The sequence below is a fragment of the Paramormyrops kingsleyae genome, chromosome 1 (assembly GCF_048594095.1).
Source record: "Paramormyrops kingsleyae isolate MSU_618 chromosome 1, PKINGS_0.4, whole genome shotgun sequence".
In the NCBI taxonomy this organism is placed as follows: domain Eukaryota; kingdom Metazoa; phylum Chordata; class Actinopteri; order Osteoglossiformes; family Mormyridae; genus Paramormyrops; species Paramormyrops kingsleyae.
The window spans coordinates 9,116,590-9,139,202 of record NC_132797.1 but is presented as its reverse complement, the minus strand read 5'-3'; the positions used below and the strand labels follow the sequence as shown (position 1 = coordinate 9,139,202).

General features: G+C 43.1%; 2 protein-coding genes across 2 annotated transcripts; both read left to right on the top strand.

Annotated features, from left to right (window-relative positions):
- Positions 1-1,734: 1,734 nt before the first annotated feature.
- On the top strand, positions 1,735-19,230 carry LOC111853409 (intestinal mucin-like protein). Its single transcript, XM_072708972.1, has 10 exons — positions 1,735-1,833; positions 9,151-9,246; positions 9,432-9,664; positions 11,549-11,735; positions 12,136-12,358; positions 14,356-14,543; positions 14,715-14,784; positions 14,856-14,971; positions 15,223-15,254; positions 18,921-19,230. Exons 3-10 carry the CDS (start codon positions 9,620-9,622, stop codon positions 19,089-19,091), a joined length of 1,032 nt encoding a protein of 343 aa, XP_072565073.1. The 5' UTR covers positions 1,735-1,833; positions 9,151-9,246; positions 9,432-9,619; the 3' UTR covers positions 19,092-19,230.
- A 170-nt stretch (positions 19,231-19,400) lies between these two features.
- LOC111853391 (apomucin-like) lies at positions 19,401-22,284 on the top strand. The gene is made up of 5 exons (XM_023830214.2): positions 19,401-19,625; positions 19,798-19,905; positions 20,049-20,088; positions 20,545-20,653; positions 21,850-22,284. The coding sequence occupies exons 2-5, from the start codon at positions 19,873-19,875 to the stop codon at positions 22,061-22,063; spliced, it is 396 nt and encodes a 131-aa protein (XP_023685982.2). The 5' UTR covers positions 19,401-19,625; positions 19,798-19,872; the 3' UTR covers positions 22,064-22,284.
- The last annotated feature ends 329 nt before the right edge of the window (positions 22,285-22,613 follow it).

Genomic DNA, 22,613 nt, shown 5'->3' with positions numbered 1-22,613 from the left:
CTACAACTGGGTCAACCACGACTATCACCAAACCAACTACAAATGGGTCATCCACTACTATCACCAAACCAACTACAATTGGGTCATCCACGGCTATCACCAAACCAACTACAACTGGGTCAACCACGGCTATCACCAAACCAACTACAACTGGGTCTTCCACGGCTATCACCAAACCAACTACAACTGGGTCAACCACGACTATCACCAAACCAACTACAACTGGGTCTTCCACGGCTATCACCAAACCAACTACAACTGGGTCAACCACGACTATCACCAAACCAACTACAACTGGGTCAACCACGACTATCACCAAACCGACTTCAACTGGGTCATCCACGACTAACACCAAACCAACTACAACTGGGTCATCCACGACTATCACCAAATCAACTACAACTGGGTCATCCACGACTATCACCAAACCAACTACAACTGGGTCAACCACGACTGTCACCAAACCAACTACAAATGGGTCATCCACGACTGTCACCAAACCAACTACAACTGGGTCATCCACGATTAACACCAAACCAACTACAACTGGGTCAACCACGACTGTCACCAAACTAACTACAACTGGGTCATCCACGACTGTCACCAAACCAACTACAACTGGGTCAACCACGACTGTCACCAAACCAACTACAACTGGGTCAACCACGATTAACACCAAACCAACTACAACTGGGTCAACCACGACTGTCACCAAACCAACTACAACTGGGTCATCCACGACTGTCACCAAACCAACTACAACTGGGTCAACCACGACTATCACGAAACCAACTACAACTGGGTCAACCACGGCTATCACCAAACCAACTACAACTGGGTCAACCACGACTATCACCAAACCAACTACAACTGGGTCAACCACGACTATCACCAAACCAACTACAACAGGGTCAACCACGACTATCACCAAACCAACTACAACTGGGTCAACCACGACTATCACCAAACCAACTACAAATGGGTCATCCACGACTGTCACCAAACCAACTACAACTGGGTCATCCACGATTAACACCAAACCAACTACAACTGGGTCATCCACGACTATCACCAAACCAACTACAACTGAGTCAACCACGAGTATCACCAAACCAACTACAACTTGGTCAACCACGACTATCACCAAACCAACTACAACTGGGTCATCCACGACTATCACCAAACCAACTACAACTGGGTCAACCACGACTATCACCAAACCAACTACAACTGGGTCATCCACGACTGTCACCAAACCAACTACAACTGGGTCATCCACGACTATCACCAAACCAACTACAACTGGGTCATCCACGACTATCACCAAACCTACTACAACTGGGTCAACCATGACTATCACCAAACCAACTACAACTGGGTCAACCACGACTATCACCAAACCAACTACAACTGGGTCATCCACGACAGTCACCAAACCAACTACAACTGGGTCATCCACGACTGTCACCAAACCAACTACAACTGGGTCAACCACGACTGTCACCAAACCAACTACAACTGGGTCAACCACGACTATCACCAAACCAACCACAACTGGGTCAACCACGACTATCACCAAACCAATCACAACTGGGTCATCCACGACTATCACCAAACCAACCACAACTGGGTCAACCACGAGTATCACCAAACCAACCACAACTGGGTCATCCACGACTATCACCAAACCAACTACAACTGGGTCATCCACGACTATCACCAAACCAACTACAACTGGGTCGGCCACGACTATCACCAAACCAACTACAACTGGGTCATCCACGACTATCACCAAACCAACTACAACTGGGTCATCCACCACTAGAACTACAAGTAAGTTTGACATTAATTGCAAAGGAATCAGCTACTTTATATATAATTTCAGCATTATCTACAACAAAATCAAGTAGTCAAAGTGAAACTTAAGTTCAAGTGAGATTTTATCACAAATAATAGTGATTCCTGTCTTCATGTTCACATAGAATAGTTTTGCAAACATTCTGAAAAATGTTTATCTTCTTTCCTTATTCACAATTGTTTTGAAATGGTGTCTCAGAAGCTCTTCACATGATTGGTATACGTGTCACTCTTCCTTGATTGCTCTTATTATTATCTGCCATATGTGTTATCACTGTATTTACATAGCAGAGTGTGCATGATAACCGATTTGAAATTGAAAAGGTGTTTTTCTTCAACTGATTGCTGCTTGTCTTTAGTTTCCCTGCCCAACTGCTGTCCAACACCTAAGGTGCCGAAGTGCGTTAGTGGGACATTAAGAAACGTGTCTCATGGCTGCTGCTGGAATATAATTTGTAGTGTCTTCTGTCTGGTGTCTCATATTTAGGTATTAATGTTCAAAATAAATCTGGAATTTCTTGGAAATCCCAGGAAGTTATTGGAATCTGTAAGTTATTGTTAGAAGAACAGATGTATTTACTACTAAAGATTGTCACCTTATAAATCTTCTCATATAACAGCCATATATAGATGTGTTCACTGGTGTACAGCAGGTAGCTCTTCATAATGCCCTCTATCCTAAGGCTATGGGTCTGTTTCGATGTCTCACCACACATCTGCTTCCTTTAGTTTGCCCCCCCTGTCCAGAAACTATGAAACCACAGTGTCCCAGAGGACTGCTAAGGAATATCTCTGATGACTGCTGCAGCAGATGGACTTGTGATTGTAAGTGTCATCTGATCAACATCTTGTCTGTCCTCGTATTTATCCATCAAGTTAGACTCTAAGAAGTTTCTCCTTATTTTGATTTATCTCAGCATGTTTACCTCCTTCCTTCAGGAATCGTTTTGTCTCTCTTCATTTGACCCCCTATGACCCCTAATTGGAATGAGTTTCACTTTCTCTCCCAGGTCAGTGTGATCTCTATGGAGATCCCCACTACATCACCTTCCAAGGCACAGCATATGACAGCTATGACAACTGCACTTATATCCTGGTGAAGGAGAAGGTGCCACAATATAATTTCCTCGTTGCTGTGGACAACTACCTAGTTAAATATTACAAGGGCTCATTTGTTAAGGGTGTCATAGTGCAATATATGAATTCCAGTGCCACCTTATATGTAAATGGAAACAAAATCCAGGTAAGCATCTCCAGGAAAGAACTGTTTTCTATGTTTGTCCTAATGCCTTTCAATAATGTATGTGGATGTACAGTACTGTATAAAAGTCTTATGCAGTCAAAGAAAATGATTTTTAAATAATCTTCATTTTGGTGTAAAACTATGATATATTATCTGTCAAAGGACCCTATTTTGCACTGCAGGAAAGCCCAATTTCCTAATTTTCACCCCAGTTTAAATTTCATTTACAAGCGTTAATAAATAAATAAATAAATACATACATACATACATACATACATACATACATACATACACACATACAGTATTTTAAAGTATTAAAGTAGAAAGAGCTCTTGTCAGAATATGTATCAGTATCAGCAGATGTGTATCGGAATCGTATCAGGGCTGAAGACGTGGATCAGCCCATCCCTATACAGCTATACAACTTCAGAAATAATGGAGAGACTCCATGTTTTCTTAAATTTGCATCTTAATCCTAGTTTTTCCTGGTTCTGCTGATAGAAAGCTATACTGAATGGCAGGTTGCTTCCAGGTCCAAAATGTCTAAGACAGCAGTACACAAGAACAAGGTGAAGCAGGAGACACTGGGAATAACCAAAAACTAGCCAAAAACTAGTGGTGGACTGCAGAAGCTACTTTCTAATGTCAGAGGTGACTGTCAGCTTAGCCAACGGTACCTCATGAATCAGAGGATGACCTCAATTGACCTTCAGAAAGAATGTGAAACATTAAGTGGTGTGAAATGCACTGCTAGGACAGTTTGTAACAGGCTCCAAGAAGCAGGATTTAAGTCCCCTAAAGCAAGGAAGCCCTTCATTAAAGAGAAGCAGAGAAAATCCAGGCTGGTAACTGCAAAAAGAATGTATATTTTACACAGGCACATAACCATAAATAGGGCTTGGTACAAAACCCAGTGTGAATATGGCACCAGTTCCTATATGATCAGTATGCACTGGACTGTATTGCAATGCAGATTTCGGTGCCACTTACAGTAAATACCTAGTGCTAGGGGCACCTGAAGCATCGCTAAAGCTCACGTGCCGTCGGTAATTAACATAACACTTGTTCTGAAGTCAGTAGACACTTACTGTTAGCCTATGGCCTTTAATTAGTCTCAAAACCCACGCGTGTATATGCTCTCGCAAGCAGAAAACTTTGCGCTCGCTGGCTCGCTCAGCGTTAAATTAGTCTGAATACCCTGGACCATGCATGCATATGCGCCCGCGAGCAGAAAACCCAACCTCTCTACAGGCCAGAGGTGGAAATTTCAGGTCCAGAAAGTATAAATCCAGACCATGATTTTGTTTCAACCAACCAGATGAGTACTCTGTGACAGTGTCTCTTCATACGCAATTGATTGATTGAAACAAAATCCTGGTCTGGATTTTTACTTTCTGGACCTGAAATTTCCACCTCTGCTACAGGCTGACACTGGCTGGGCCCTCTCTACATGCATGTATCTGCACAACACTCGCTTGCAATTATTGTATTCAGTTTGTAATTTCGTTTTCCTTAGAAAAAAAGTAACAGTTCATTAATGTTCTGACCTTCGTTTTAGCCTTATTTTTTGTTAAGCACCATTTAGGCAGCGGTGCTGTTTTAAAAGTATTGTTTTAGCAGTGGCATCAGGAAAAAACCCAAATGATACCAAACCCTACCCATAAATTGAGAAATGAGTGAACCTGAAAATTTTGCATGATCTCTCTATTTGTTCCAGAGCTGTAAATACCCAGATAAACAGCTTTAAACATTGTCTTTGACTGCCTAAGACTTTTGCACAGTACTGTATGTATGCTTTGATTGTACCCATAGTTGTTATATATTTATGTAATACTCAAAGGGAACACTTTCCTAATTTGTTCAACTCTATTTCCAGTGCAAGCTCAACAACCAGATAATAGCGCCACCTTACAATGGTCAGGGTATGAGATTTGAGACAACTGGTTACAAGGTTTTACTGTATATTGACAAAATTCGCTCCAGCGTCTCCATCTCAGTAAACAGTGACCTAACTGTTACCTTGGCAATGGAAAACTTTGAGCATAATACTGAAGGACAGTGTGGTGCGTATTTCATTTCTGTAGTATTGTTATGTATGTGTATAACTCTTTGATTGCGTTGTATAAGTGTGTGTGTGATGGTGAATCTGCTCCAGCACCTTTTTATACATCACAGCTTTCAGCCTGTACTGTCCAGGCATGTGCCAAATATCGGCTCTGGACTGAGGTGTCCGATGGCCCCACAACAGGGGCGTGGCTAGATGTTTTACTGTAGGGGGGTGGGGGTCATAGATTACCAACTGAGGGGTGGGGGGTCGGGCATTTTGTTGAGGGGGATCCTCCTCAGTTAATTTTGCCGACCGATTTAATCCCTTAATGGACAGTGATTCCCCACTGGGAAATTCCACGATATGCCAGATGGCCAGTCCAGCCTTGCCTGAGCCTCATTAACTGTGTCGTGCAGGTGTTTGTGCTGGAGCGTCTTGTGTGCGCAGGGATGGCACGGTCGAGGACGACACGTGCTGTGGACTGACATCTTTATCGTGGGTGTATGAGGATCCAGCAAAGCCTTACTGTAAACCCAAAGACCTTCCCTGTACACTTCCTAACCCTACTCCTACTCCTAGTCCTTCCCCCTGTTCACCTGACCCTGTGGGTGCAAAGCTCTGTGATATCATTGATGGCAGGTAAGCTTCACTTGCTCTTAAAGCTTGTTATCTGTTTATACTACGATCGATTTGTATTGTACTTAATAAATAAATAAAGACAATAAGGCAATAAGGAGACTTACATAGCAAATATTAAGTAATAAAAATATTTGTAGTTCTTTTGATATTATGGCATAAAAACATTTTACTTGCACACAGGATAATAGAAATAGCTAAACTTAATTTTACGGATTTGAACCAGATTTGGTAGCTTGGTCTGCAGAGGCTCCTGCCTTCAACTAACATCTGATCTATGCTGCACTTCACCCCTACAGTCCTCCCTGCAGGTAGTGAGCCCACTGGAGGGCAGAGAAATGTAACTCTTTCAGGTTCTGCCCAGCTGGGCCCCATGGGTCGAGACTTGGCCACCAGGCGTTCGCCTATGAGCTCCTTCCCCCCCAGGCTTGATTGCAGGGCAGAGCCCTGCTCTCCCCAATCTGGGTGGGGTCACATGGTCCATTTTGTTATAGGGGGTAACATGAACCACACTTTGTTTGGCCGCTCACCTAGGACCAATCTTCCTTAGGAGACCGAACCAGGGGCAACTGCCCCCAACATCATAGCTCCCTGGATCACTGAGGCGTACAAACCCCTCCCCCACAATAAGGTGGCGATTCATAGAGGGCAGACTGGGATGGTGGTCCCGATCTTTAATAAAGGGGACCGGAGGATATGTTCCAACTGCAGGGGGAGCACATTCCTCAGCCTCCCTGCGAAGGTCTATGTCCGGTTACTGGAGAGGAGGATCTGTCTGTTGGTTGAACCTTGGATCCAGTAGGAATAATGTGGATTCCATCCTGATCACAGGACACTGGACCAGTGCTTCACTCTCACAAGGATACTGGAGGGTTTATGGGAGTTTGCCCAACCAGTCTACGTGTGTTTTATGGACTTGGAAAAGGCATACAGTCGACTCCCTCGGGGGGTCCTGTGGGGGGGGGGGGGGGGGGGGGGCGCTTCAGAAGTATGGGGTCCTTTGGTGCAGGCCATAAGGTCCCTGTGAAAGTTTGGTTCGCATTGCCAGCAGTAATTCAGACTTACAGGAGGGGGTGCTCTGCAGTGACCTCAGGGTTACATCTTTGCTTTTTGCAGATGATCCTTTTGGCTTCATTAGGCTGTGACTTGCAGCATGTACTGGGGCGGTTTGTAGCTTAGTGTGGGGGGGCCAGGGTGAGGTTCAACACCTCCAAGTCTGAAGCCATGGTTCTTGATTGGAGAATGGTAGATTGCTCTGTCCTGGTGGAGATGTATGTCGGGGTCTTGCTCAGAAGTAAGACGGGCATGCGAGACTGACAGGCGGATCGGTGCAGCATCAGCAGTTACACGGATGCTGTACCATTCAGTCGTAGTAAAGCTAGAGTGGAGCTGAAAGTCAAAGCTATCAATTTTCCAGACAGTAGAGCTCCTTTTCTGCTACATTGAAAGGAGCCACGTGAGGTGGTTCCGGCATCTATCTAGGATGCCTCCTGGATGCCTCTCTGGGGAGATGTTTCAGGCAGATTGAACTGGGAGGGGACCCTGGGGCAGACCCAGGACATGCTGGAGAGATTATGTCTCTTGGCCGGTTTGTGAACGCCTTGATATTCCCTTGGTGGAGCTGGGGGAGGTGGCTGGGGACAAGGAGGTCTGGGCATCCCTGCTTAGACTGCTGCCCCTGCAACCTGGCTCCGGAAAAGTGGCAGAAAATGGATGGATGGATTATTTTATGGATTAACTATTACATATGTTGTAAAATAAATTTTCCAGAAGCTTTTACCCAAAGTGACATACGACCAAGAAAGCAGGGCCAGCCAGTCTCTGGAGCAAGTGAGAGTTAGGAGCTTTGCTCATGTGCCCAATGGTAGCAGCACCCAGGATCTGAACCAACAACCTTCTGATCACAGGTGTCGTAATCTGCAGAGCCAAACCTTCTGTGCCGTGTATGACATCACTCTGCTGTCATTGTTTCAGTGCCTTTGCGGAGTGCAGAAAAATGGTGGACCTGTCGCACATCAGACAGAGCTGTAAAGCAGATTTGTGCCTGATGAAGAACAACACTGGCCTCACATACCTCTGCTCAGTGCTGAGCAAAGCCGCTGAGGAGTGTAACGCACGCAACATCTGTGTGGAATGGAGAAACCTGACCAACGGAGTTTGTGGTAATGTGCAGTGAAAAGCCTACAGACTTTGTCTCACAGTCGAGGTTTTGAGACGGCTTGAAAAGTTTCTCAGATGCTTGGAGTGATTCCTGGTGCTTCAGATTGACCAGGATCCACCCAGCTTGGTCAGACACAATGAATTTATAACATTCCCCTACTTCTCGCTTTCAGATTTCTCTTGTGACCAAGGGATGGTTTTTCAAGAATGTCGTAACCATGCTAAAGACTACTGTGAAGCAGGGTGAGTGTGTTCCTTTTTGAAGGAAAGTAGTACAGTCGGGAGGGTCTTCTCACTGTCAGTGTCCTTCTCAGGCAACGTGTATCAGGAAGTCCCTTTGGCCTTGACCAAGCTGGGTGCTTCTGCCCTGAAGACATGATGTTGGAAGATAAAAACTCTACGACATGTGTCAACACGTGTCCACATCAGTGTAAGCTGTGTGTCTGCCCGCCTCATCATTGTGATGTACTTCCATTTCAGATGTGTTTCATTTGTTTGCAAATCACTCTTCACTGTAAATGGGTTTAATATTTCAAAGTCTTCTTGAGGATGATGTCAAAGTATCTGAGAAATAACCTATTAACCAGGCAACAAATGTTATGCACTCTAAATAGGGCCCATGGGCTCTGTGTCACTCTCATACCTTATCTATTTAACTTACTGAAATGGTGTCTCAGAAGCTCTTCACATGATTGGTATACGTGTCACTCTTCCTTGATTGCTCTTATTATTATCTGCCATATGTGTTATCACTGTATTTACATAGCAGAGTGTGCATGATAACCGATTTGAAATTGAAAAGGTGTTTTTCTTCAACTGATTGCTGCTTGTCTTTAGTTTCCCTGCCCAACTGCTGTCCAACACCAAAGGTGCCGGAGTGCGTTAGTGGGACATTAAGAAACGTGTCTCATGGCTGCTGCTGGAATATAATTTGTAGTGTCTTCTGTCTGGTGTCTCATATTTAGGTATTAATGTTCAAAATAAATCTGGAATTTCTTGGAAATCCCAGGAAGTTATTGGAATCTGTAAGTTATTGTTAGAAGAACAGATGTATTTACTACTAAAGATTGTCACCTTATAAATCTTCTCATATAACAGCCATATATAGATGTGTCCACTGGTGTACAGCAAGTAGCTCTTCATAATGCCCTCTATCCTAAGGCTATGGGTCTGTTTCGATGTCTCACCACACATCTGCTTCCTTTAGTTTGCCCCCCCTGTCCAGAAACTACAAAACCACAGTGTCCCAGAGGACTGCTAAGGAATATCTCTGACGATTGCTGCAGCAGATGGACTTGTGATTGTAAGTGTCATCTGATCAACATCTTGTCTGTCCTCGCATTTATCCATCAAGTTAGACTCTAAGAAGTTTCTCCTTATTTTGATTTATCTCAGCATGTTTACCTCCTTCCTTCAGGAATCGTTTTGTCTCTCTTCATTTGACCCCCTATGACCCCTAATTGGAATGAGTTTCACTTTCTCTCCCAGGTCAGTGTGATCTCTATGGAGATCCCCACTACATCACCTTCCAAGGCACAGCATATGACAGCTATGACAACTGCACTTATATCCTGGTGAAGGAGAAGGTGCCACAATATAATTTCCTCGTTGCTGTGGACAACTACCTAGTTAAATATTACAAGGGCTCATTTGTTAAGGGTGTCATAGTGCAATATATGAATTCCAGTGCCACCTTATATGTAAATGGAAACAAAATCCAGGTAAGCATCTCCAGGAAAGAACTGTTTTCTATGTTTGTCCTAATGCCTTTCAATAATGTATGTGGATGTACAGTACTGTATAAAAGTCTTATGCAGTCAAAGAAAATGATTTTTAAATAATCTTCATTTTGGTGTAAAACTATGATATATTATCTGTCAAAGGACCCTATTTTGCACTGCAGGAAAGCCCAATTTCCTAATTTTCACCCCAGTTTAAATTTCATTTACAAGCGTTAATAAATAAATAAATAAATACATACATACATACATACATACATACATACATACATACATACATACACACATACAGTATTTTAAAGTATTAAAGTAGAAAGAGCTCTTGTCAGAATATGTATCAGTATCAGCAGATGTGTATCGGAATCGTATCAGGGCTGAAGACGTGGATCAGCCCATCCCTATACAGCTATACAACTTCAGAAATAATGGAGAGACTCCATGTTTTCTTAAATTTGCATCTTAATCCTAGTTTTTCCTGGTTCTGCTGATAGAAAGCTATACTGAATGGCAGGTTGCTTCCAGGTCCAAAATGTCTAAGACAGCAGTACACAAGAACAAGGTGAAGCAGGAGACACTGGGAATAACCAAAAACTAGCCAAAAACTAGTGGTGGACTGCAGAAGCTACTTTCTAATGTCAGAGGTGACTGTCAGCTTAGCCAACGGTACCTCATGAATCAGAGAATGACCTCAATTGACCTTCAGAAAGAATGTGAAACATTAAGTGGTGTGAAATGCACTGCTAGGACAGTTTGTAACAGGCTCCAAGAAGCAGGATTTAAGTCCCCTAAAGCAAGGAAGCCCTTCATTAAAGAGAAGCAGAGAAAATCCAGGCTGGTAACTGCAAAAAGAATGTATATTTTACACAGGCACATAACCATAAATAGGGCTTGGTACAAAACCCAGTGTGAATATGGCACCAGTTCCTATATGATCAGTATGCACTGGACTGTATTGCAATGCAGATTTCGGTGCCACTTACAGTAAATACCTAGTGCTAGGGGCACCTGAAGCATCGCTAAAGCTCACGTGCCGTCGGTAATTAACATAACACTTGTTCTGAAGTCAGTAGACACTTACTGTTAGCCTATGGCCTTTAATTAGTCTCAAAACCCACGCGTGTATATGCTCTCGCAAGCAGAAAACTTTGCGCTCGCTGGCTCGCTCAGCGTTAAATTAGTCTGAATACCCTGGACCATGCATGCATATGCGCCCGCGAGCAGAAAACCCAACCTCTCTACAGGCCAGAGGTGGAAATTTCAGGTCCAGAAAGTATAAATCCAGACCATGATTTTGTTTCAACCAACCAGATGAGTACTCTGTGACAGTGTCTCTTCATACGCAATTGATTGATTGAAACAAAATCCTGGTCTGGATTTTTACTTTCTGGACCTGAAATTTCCACCTCTGCTACAGGCTGACACTGGCTGGGCCCTCTCTACATGCATGTATCTGCACAACACTCGCTTGCAATTATTGTATTCAGTTTGTAATTTCGTTTTCCTTAGAAAAAAAGTAACAGTTCATTAATGTTCTGACCTTCGTTTTAGCCTTATTTTTTGTTAAGCACCATTTAGGCAGCGGTGCTGTTTTAAAAGTATTGTTTTAGCAGTGGCATCAGGAAAAAACCCAAATGATACCAAACCCTACCCATAAATTGAGAAATGAGTGAACCTGAAAATTTTGCATGATCTCTCTATTTGTTCCAGAGCTGTAAATACCCAGATAAACAGCTTTAAACATTGTCTTTGACTGCCTAAGACTTTTGCACAGTACTGTATGTATGCTTTGATTGTACCCATAGTTGTTATATATTTATGTAATACTCAAAGGGAACACTTTCCTAATTTGTTCAACTCTATTTCCAGTGCAAGCTCAACAACCAGATAATAGCGCCACCTTACAATGGTCAGGGTATGAGATTTGAGACAACTGGTTACAAGGTTTTACTGTATATTGACAAAATTCGCTCCAGCGTCTCCATCTCAGTAAACAGTGACCTAACTGTTACCTTGGCAATGGAAAACTTTGAGCATAATACTGAAGGACAGTGTGGTGCGTATTTCATTTCTGTAGTATTGTTATGTATGTGTATAACTCTTTGATTGCGTTGTATAAGTGTGTGTGTGATGGGGAATCTGCTCCAGCACCTTCTTATACATCACAGCTTTCAGTCTGTACTGTCCAGGCATGTGCCAAATATCGGCTCTGGACTGAGGCGTCCGATGGCCCCACAACAGGGGCGTGGCTAGATGTTTTACTGTAGGGGGGTGGGGGTCATAGATTACCAACTGAGGGGTGGGGGGTCGGGCATTTTGTTGAGGGGGATCCTCCTCAGTTAATTTTGCCGACCGATTTAATCCCTTAATGGACAGTGATTCCCCACTGGGAAATTCCACGATACGCCAGATGGCCAGTCCAGCCTTGCCTGAGCCTCATTAACTGTGTCGTGCAGGTGTTTGTGCTGGAGCGTCTTGTGTGCGCAGGGATGGCACGGTCGAGGACGACACGTGCTGTGGACTGACATCTTTATCGTGGGTGTATGAGGATCCAGCAAAGCCTTACTGTAAACCCAAAGACCTTCCCTGTACACTTCCTAACCTTACTCCTACTCCTAGTCCTTCCCCCTGTTCACCTGACCCTGTGGGTGCAAAGCTCTGTGATATCATTGATGGCAGGTAAGCTTCACTTGCTCTTAAAGCTTGTTATCTGTTTATACTACGATCGATTTGTATTGTACTTAATAAATAAATAAAGACAATAAGGCAATAAGGAGACTTACATAGCAAATATTAAGTAATAAAAATATTTGTAGTTCTTTTGATATTATGGCATAAAAACATTTTACTTGCACACAGGATAATAGAAATAGCTAAACTTAATTTTACGGATTTGAACCAGATTTGGTAGCTTGGTCTGCAGAGGCTCCTGCAACTAACATCTGATCTATGCTGCACTTCACCCCTACAGTCCTCCCTGCAGGTGGTGAGCCCACTGGAGGGCAGAGAAATGTAACTCTTTCAGGTTCTGCCCAGCTGGGCCCCATGGGTCGAGACTTGGCCACCAGGCGTTCGCCTATGAGCTCCTTCCCCCCCAGGCTTGATTGCAGGGCAGAGCCCTGCTCTCCCCAATCTGGGTGGGGTCACATGGTCCATTTTGTTATAGGGGGTAACATGAACCACACTTTGTTTGGCCGCTCACCTAGGACCAATCTTCCTTAGGAGACCGAACCAGGGGCAACTGCCCCCAACATCATAGCTCCCTGGATCACTGAGGCATACAAACCCCTCCCCCACAATAAGGTGGCGATTCATAGAGGGCAGACTGGGATGGTGGTCCCGATCTTTAATAAAGGGGACCGGAGGATATGTTCCAACTTCAGGGGGAGCACATTCCTCAGCCTCCCTGCGAAGGTCTATGTCCGGTTACTGGAGAGGAGGATCTGTCTGTTGGTTGAACCTTGGATCCAGTAGGAATAATGTGGATTCCATCCTGATCACAGGACACTGGACCAGTGCTTCACTCTCACAAGGATACTGGAGGGTTTATGGGAGTTTGCCCAACCAGTCTACTGTACATGTGTTTTATGGACTTGGAAAAGGCATACAGTCGACTCCCTCGGGGGGTCCTGTGGGGGGGGGGGCGCTTCAGAAGTATGGGGTCCTTTGGTGCAGGCCATAAGGTCCCTGTGAAAGTTTGGTTCGCATTGCCAGCAGTAAGTCAGACTTACAGGAGGGGGTGCTCTGCAGTGACCTCAGGGTTACATCTTTGCTTTTTGCAGATGATCCTTTTGGCTTCATTAGGCTGTGACTTGCAGCATGTACTGGGGCGGTTTGTAGCTTAGTGTGGGGGGGCCAGGGTGAGGTTCAACACCTCCAAGTCTGAAGCCATGGTTCTTGATTGGAGAATGGTAGATTGCTCTGTCCTGGTGGAGATGTATGTCGGGGTCTTGCTCAGAAGTAAGACGGGCATGCGAGACTGACAGGCGGATCGGTGCAGCATCAGCAGTTACACGGATGCTGTACCATTCAGTCGTAGTAAAGCTAGAGTGGAGCTGAAAGTCAAAGCTATCAATTTTCCAGACAGTAGAGCTCCTTTTCTGCTACATTGAAAGGAGCCACGTGAGGTGGTTCCAGCATCTATCTAGGATGCCTCCTGGATGCCTCTCTGGGGAGATGTTTCAGGCAGATTGAACTGGGAGGGGACCCTGGGGCAGACCCAGGACATGCTGGAGAGATTATGTCTCTTGGCCGGTTTGTGAACGCCTTGATATTCCCTTGGTGGAGCTGGGGGAGGTGGCTGGGGACAAGCATCTTAATCCTAGTTAAGAGGTGGCTGGGGACAAGGAGGTCTGGGCATCCCTGCTTAGACTGCTGCCCCTGCAACCTGGCTCCGGAAAAGTGGCAGAAAATGGATGGATGGATTATTTTATGGATTAACTATTACATATGTTGTAAAATAAATTTTCCAGAACCTTTTACCCAAAGTGACATACGACCAAGAAAGCAGGGCCAGCCAGTCTCTGGAGCAAGTGAGAGTTAGGAGCTTTGCTCATGTGCCCAATGGTAGCAGCACCCAGGATCTGAACCAACAACCTTCTGATCACAGGTGTCGTAATCTGCAGAGCCAAACCTTCTGTGCCGTGTATGACATCACTCTGCTGTCATTGTTTCAGTGCCTTTGCGGAGTGCAGAAAAATGGTGGACCTGTCGCACATCAGACAGAGCTGTAAAGCAGATTTGTGCCTGATGAAGAACAACACTGGCCTCACATACCTCTGCTCAGTGCTGAGCAAAGCCGCTGAGGAGTGTAACGCACGCAACATCTGTGTGGAATGGAGAAACCTGACCAACGGAGTTTGTGGTAATGTGCAGTGAAAAGCCTACAGACTTTGTCTCACAGTCGAGGTTTTGAGACGGCTTGAAAAGTTTCTCAGATGCTTGGAGTGATTCCTGGTGCTTCAGATTGACCAGGATCCACCCAGCTTGGTCAGACACAATGAATTTATAACATTCCCCTACTTCTCGCTTTCAGATTTCTCTTGTGATCAAGGGATGGTTTTTCAAGAATGTCGTAACCATGCTAAAGACTACTGTGAAGCAGGGTGAGTGTGTTCCTTTTTGAAGGAAAGTAGTACAGTCGGGAGGGTCTTCTCACTGTCAGTGTCCTTCTCAGGCAACGTGTATCAGGAAGTCCCTTTGGCCTTGACCAAGCTGGGTGCTTCTGCCCTGAAGACATGATGTTGGAAGATAAAAACTCTACGACATGTGTCAACACGTGTCCACATCAGTGTAAGCTGTGTGTCTGCCCGCCTCATCATTGTGATGTCATTTCAGATGTGTTTCATTTGTTTGCAAATCACTCTTCACTGTAAATGGGTTTAATATTTCAAAGTCTTCTTGAGGATGATGTCAAAGTATCTGAGAAATAACCTATTAACCAGGCAACAAATGTTATGCACTCTAAATAGGGCCCATGGGCTCTGTGTCACTCTCATACCTTATCTATTTAACTTATCTTGACTTGTTCCTTCTATCCACAGGTTGCAATGGTCCGCTTGGAGAACCTAAGCAGGTGTGATTTGCTCTTTCTGATTTATACTGTACAAGCTAAGATGAATTTCATTGAAGAGCCAACTGAGACAATAATGCCTGTTTCCATGCACTTCAGGAGTGTAATAATGAGGTTAATAGGCTCATTGATTAGCCAAATCAGTAGTTCTATATTTTGATACAGAACAGTCAAAATTTACATTGCTCTGATTTGCAGTCATATTTCTGGAGTGAAACGAAAATCAAGAAGATTCTGATCCTTATTGCCGGACAGAGTCTGTATGGCAAATAATAGTGGCGGTAATCGCAGTGACCACCCAAATCGATATCACGATATGGTTTCCGATTCTATATCGCAATTCTATTTTCTAGATTCTATTTTGCTGAAGAGAATTTCAGGTCAGTACACACATTCATTGTGTGCCTTTCGGTTACAGCATTTTCATTTCGGAACATGCAATGAAATGAATTAATTTCCTGACACGGCTGAAACCTAAATTCAAAAGTAGATGTTCAACATGGAAAACATTATGCTAATTGTAGCTTTGACTTGGTTACAGCTAGTGCTAGAGAGCTCATCGACACATCCAACATCCGACACATCCAACGTGCAAACTCATTTTAGACTACATCATCCGAGTGTGTGCTTTTGCCGGGAAAATCAGACTGGCCTTAAAAAAGTAACAAATACTAAGTTCATACTATATGAGTTTAGCCCCAATATTCCACACGGCAAAAGTTTTTGACGATCGCCAGCAAAAGCCCCAGATTGGAGGCAAACCGGTGTCCGTTGGCGCTGATAAGCCAGCACCCGATTGCTATTAAATCCACACAGAGTGACCGATGTGTTGCAGACGCCTGTCAGATATCTGGCAGGTTAAATATCTAGACCTGTTGGCATCTCCAAATCCTGTAGTGTGAAAAGTGTTGAATACTAATGAGCTACTGCCACCTTGAATGGGACAAGTGGTTTCAGAAAATGGATGGATGGAATATTTTATAATAATGACTGTCGAATGAAAATAACATTATCATGAATGCAATGTAAAGATTATACATGGATAACTATTATTATGAAATATAATACCGTTTATTAAATTATTTTAAAATAACCCAGGTAGCATTCCCACATGGCAACGAAATCTGCACCCAAGAATCATATGGGCCCCATATGGGCCAGCCCAGAAACCCCAAATGGGTTCGGTATGGGTTATTGCTGGGCCCCACATGGGCCACATTACCTGGGCACAATGTGGGCCAGCCCATATGGGCAAATGATGTGGGATTTATCTGGGCCCCAAATGGGCCACATTACCTGGGCACAATGTGGGCCAGCCCATATGGGCAAGGATGTGGGATTTGTCTGGGATATGCAAAATCAACAGTTTGCAAGTCTGATTGCATGTTTTTGATCACACAGTTAAAATATATGTTCTTTGCATACTCAAAGAACATATTACATTTTACAAGAGAAAGTAATCCCGAAAATGTGGTTAGTGTTTTCACAATCCTGCTAATTTAAACTGTGGCATCCATAGTACAGTAGCTGGTATTTGGAATGATCGCTACAGGATTATATTAAGATTATTTACACATGGTAACTAAATTAAATTGAGCAAACAGTGATGAGTTTTACAGGTAAACTGTAAAATAACTTAAACTGATAAGTTAAACTGTGGCTGAACCAAAAGTAAAGAAGCAGATAGGCCTAAAATCAGTTTTATGTTTAAGGAAAATCACACACTGACATCACAATTAAATAAAAATTCAGTTTACATTTATTTTACAAATTAAAAAATCCTCTTAGTCCACCAATTCCACTCTCCCCTGTTTGAAAGGGCCACTCTCCTGCTCTGCCTCTTGTCTGCGTCTCTTCTTCCGCCTTTTAAATCACGTGCATTGTAGAGGAATGAGGTGACGCTTCCTTTCACCTCATCTTTTGTAGCCTCTTTCGTTTTTAAATTTTGCCACACAGCACCTGGAAAAAAGGTGAATAAAATTTGTGCATTCCATTTGGCAGTAAGTGATATTTTATCTGTTTATCTAAAAACAATCAAATTACTATATCAGTCAATCCCAGAGTACAAGTTTAAAATTACCAACCTAACAATTACCAACCTAAAAATACAATAATATATGCATTTCTATTGTACTGGGAGCAGCAGAGCATAAAAAAAATTAAAACTGGAAAAAAAAACTAATGTTAAATATATTACCACTTCTCAATTTATTAAAAACTTTTCCAGACTGCCAATTAATTTACCGCGATGTACGTAAATTTGAACCCTGCTTCCTCTTCCTCAGTCCCCCCCCCGTAATTTACGCCCATGCTTCTACGCATCACTATGGTGTTTCTTTGCAAACAGGTTTTGGCCTTTAACCCATATGGGTTTGCCCAGATCCCAGATGCATGCAGAGATGCATGTTAATGCCAGGTGTGAATGAACATATTTAGCGCTGCCCACTAGTGATCAGATCATGCAGGACACCTGTTAGTACCAGGTGTGAACAGGGCCTAAGAAACTGTTCCTAGCATTCAAGTGTGTGTGTGTGTGTGTGCATGTGGTCCAGATATACCTTACCTTGTGGGGACCAAATGTGATATACACCAGTTTTTTTTTTTTTACCTTATGGGGACCAGTTTCCTCTATATTATAAAAATATGTGATTGCAATGAAAAAACTAAAAATGCAAAAGCTCTTGTATTTTGTTTGGTTACTTATGATTATGGTTAGGGTTGGGTAGGGGTTAAGGTTGTCATAGTTAGCGTTAGCATTTTTCCCATAGAAATGAATGTGTGTGTGTGTGTGATAGTTATTTGCCACATGCTTATAAACGTTGAGCATATGTGCTGTCATTTCAGTCATCTAGTGTGAACAGTACAGCGATCTGATGACTTGGAAACCTATGTAAAAATCCAACAAATAATGAAAGTGCAATGCACAGGGTGAGGTGAAACCCAAGGGAGGAGTTCAAAACAGGTGTAAATAGTTCAATTTGTTTAGAAACTGTTCTTAATGTTCAGGAAAAAAGGTATAGAGATATTCAATGTAAGTTTACATTTCACATGATTGCGCATTTAAGTTGAGTTGGTGCAGGAGACGTCCTTGCACACGTATACTCGTGCATGTCAGTCCTTTAGCAAAATCAGGCTGTGTGCAACTGGGAAAATATATTAGCAGCACCACATGTGAACAACATGATTTCAGTGAATCAATTTTCCCCCACCCCTAGCAAACAGCATGATAAAAAGCTTTGAAGAAACAACACTGGGTGTCTGGTACAGTGTGTATTTCTCTGCTGGGTGTCTGGTACAGTGTGTATTTCTCTGCTATTTTTTACTTTGTTCTCTGTGTTGCCAAGGGCAACTCAGCTTTCACTGTCTGAGTTGCCTCTCGATCAATCTCTAGGAATGTCACTTTTACCATCCATCGCCTTGACCAATTTTTTTTCAAGTACTACCATTGGCGTGATTTCACAGAGTTCCTCTGGCCAGGAAGATTACATGTAGAAAGTATTCTCAGTCATTGCGCTTCTCAAACGCTTCAAAATAAGTGTGATTTATTTTATTTTTTTTACTCGTTGTGCTGTCTGTGGTTGTGTTATGCATAAGCTAAGAAATTTATGTTTCATTGTAAGACATTAAAGTTTTCTTAAATTCTTGAACTGATGAATGGTCTCCCCCCAGCCTGGTGACACCTGGGTGTCGGAGTGCCACAGCTGTACCTGTAGTAACACCATGACTGTGAAGTGTGAGCCCCTGCCCCCTCCTCCCCCTGTCACCTGCACAGACGCCCAGATGGCCATCACCAGTAGCCAGGGATGCTGGAATACAACCATATGTGGTAATGCATCCTAAGAGTAGTGCCCCTTTCATAATATGGCGTGTTGGAGCCATACCACATGATATTTCTATTTATTTGAAATATTATTGCACAAATTCTTGTCAAATTATGTATAAGATTTACCTGTCAAGTTACCCGAACCCATGCAAATACCTACATGTAGTGATGCATTCCAGTCCCTGCACCTACGATTCTGCCTGTAGGGAAGTAGGGTCATGGGTAAACGGAAGCAAAGCAGGAAGTAAACCTTGTGGCGTGTCAGCGGATCACGTGGTTTTCTTCAGATTTGCTGCCATTCCTCAATGTGCGGTAATTTTGATGGAATTAGAAATCGGACGTGTTTGTTTTCTTTGATGTAATGCATGGTGATCGTCCAATAAACAAAACATCTAATGAAAGACCAACTAAAGCCAGCTGACACACAGCTGATTCCTCCAGTATGAAAGAGTCCAAGAATGACAGAATGCAGTGTATGGCTTGGAGTGTAATATTTCTTGTTTTATTCCACAGTTCACAGGACCTGTCAGCAAAATGGAAAAGTGTATCAGGTATTTAGAAAGTGATTTATGAAAGTAGCCGGAGACTGAATTGGAAAGAGTAAACATGTCAGTAACTGTGATAGATATGGGTTTAGTAGAGATTATAACCAGAAATATTGGCTTTTTACACGGCATTCCTGCATACAGTAGGTATGTGATCAAGTCTGTCTCACTGGTGCAGGTCGGTCAGAGTTGGAACGACCCCAATGATCCATGTGTTACTTACGTCTGTGAGAAGGAAGGATTGAAGACCGTAATGATGGTTTGTCAAGGAGCAACCTGTGCAGAGGTAACTGTCCACTGCATTTGCTCATAACATGCCCTGTCCCCTGTTGCAGGTCATATGACACTTATCATACTGTCACCGTGAGAAGTGTCCACCTTATTGCTCTCTTCTGCACTTGTAATTCTTTCTGTTGTGTTTGTTTTCAGGAGTTCAGGATTTGGGACGCACAGCACTGCTGCTACAATTGTAAGAGGAATCTTTAAAATATGATGGGCATATTGTTTTTCTGAATAAGACAGGAAACAAGTTAACCAGTGATACATTTGACGGTGGAAAATACACCAACTTTTCAGTTATTTCAGGGTTGACTGATGGCTTTTTATTGTTAGTTTGAGTCAGCCAAGGCTAAATATACATCAGGAAATTCATAAAGCTCATGTCATAAAACTCATGTAATTGTTGGATTTTTTTAACATATTTTTTACATAACTGCAAGATTCCATAGTTGCGTTCTTGTGCCCTCATAACTCATAATTATGAAACACACCATGGTGTGTCCCCACTAAAGTCTTGCAGGAAACACAGCTTCACAGCCTGATGATGGAATGTCAATGAATATATCACGTGGAGTGGCGGCCTCTAGTGGTGATATAGTTGAGTTTCAGAATAAAATATGTTGATCATGTAGTTTGTTTATTGCAGGCAGCACCAATTGCTCTGTGACGACGTCACCCACTGTACTATCATATGGAGGCTGCACTGGAACAGTACAGATCCCCACGTGCCAGGGCCAGTGTCAGTCATCTTCAATGTAAGTCTGAGTCCAATTTGCTGTGTCTTCACAGTATTAACTGTAAATTGTTCATGGTAAAAATCCAGCCTAGTCTACTGATCTGATTAAAGATGTACAGAGAGGTGGGTAGACTGATAATCTTGTAATTGTATCAGTGATATAAAGATGCTTTTAAATGTTTTGCTTTCTCTGTTATCTGTTTTACTTGATAGTTTTACTGATTGTACTATACAGGGAAACAAGACCCTCGATTCGTTATATGGCAGCGTCGGAAATTAAAGGACACACACACACATATATAATTTATTTATTTGCCATTTTAGACCAGTATCCAAATCCTACATTAAAGCCATCATTTACAAACACAAGCTGATCTCTGCTAGGGCTGTGGCTTCTGATCATCTGCTTACCCACGGCTTTGCCAACCCACCCATCACCAACTTTTAGTCACCTTTCCTGCACTGTTATATGCCAGCACTAAGGAGACATATAAGTCCATCACTCTGCCACCCCTGGGCAGTCCTGAGCACAGTATAGTAGCCTACATCTCACCCACACCTACAAACCAATCACATCTCACAATTTGAGCAATACTGCCCACCTGCTCCAGGGGGCGCTCTCTTGTAGCACCTTTACCCGCTGGCTCTTTCCAACATGCTGTGCTAAGAAACACTACTGAGGGATCCTTCCCTCCCTGCTGCCATCACTACAGCGCCTCCTCCTGGCGTGCCAACCCCATAACTCATGCCAGAACAGCATCTCGTCTTTTACATAGTAAACGTGCGATGCTTTTGGTTTTTAATTGGATGTAAACCACCTGTTGTATGTATTTACAGCACTGTATATTACTTTGTACTTCCAAAATTAGTTTGTACTGTGTATTATTGTCTTTGATGAGCATTTTATGTACCTGCCTGATGTATGCAGGAGAATTTTGCTCGTGGAAGTTTTACACAAATTAATTTGAAAAATGCTTGGTTCAGAGAGAGAACCAAGTAACTAGAAGAGGTGGGACCAAGACACCTGATTGGTTGGTCCCACCTCCTCTACTTGCTTGGACTCACCTTCTCAATCTGATTGGTTATCTCTCTGAACCAACCATTTTTCGTTCTGCCCTTAGAACATTTTTTTTTAAGTAAAACTCCTATGAGTGAGAATTTCCCCCCGGAACAAATGAAGTTTGTCTTATCTGATCTTATCTGATCCTGTTTCAGGTGGTCATATTCAAACGGTGTTTTCCAAATGGGTGGGACCTGCAGTTGCTGCCAGGAAAAGAGCTCTGAACAGCGGCAAGTACAGCTGACCTGCAGTGACAAAGCAACCAAGACCTACACATACAGGCACATCACAGCCTGCGAGTGCAGCGTCTGCAAGGGGGCGAACGGCCCAGCGCTCTTTCAGACACCTTCGGTCACCATGGAAATCTGAATATCTTCTTAACCTCCTCAAATGTCACTTTCATAAACAAGACATTATACCCAGAATAATCGTAATTTAGAAATGGTTTCCAGCTATATCTAATTCAGGAAATTAGTTTTGCATAATTAAGTCATAAAATAAATCATTAACATATATTGGTGTATCGGTGGTGGAACCGTAATATCATGCTGTGTCTTTTGGAAATTTTAAATAAACCATCTTTGCATCTGTTTTCTGTTTCTGTGTTTGTCGTTATTGATCTTTACCTGTACGTGGAGAACCAAACTCAGGCTGCGGCCTCCTGCCTACGACGGAATCACAGCCGTGATATATTGGAGTAGAACCGCACCACTTTCAGTATGTCATTGCATTTATACAATTCATTGCTTTTTACAGTTCATCAAATAGCATGTGTAAGGTAATAGTAATAAGATACAGCGTATTTTGGTTTTTAAATGTAAAAATTTACGGGCCTCCGCAAACAAAAACAGTTCCCGTAACGTCAGCGAAACACGGGCTATCGCATCCAAACATCCCGCGTAAACGGAAAAATCTGCCC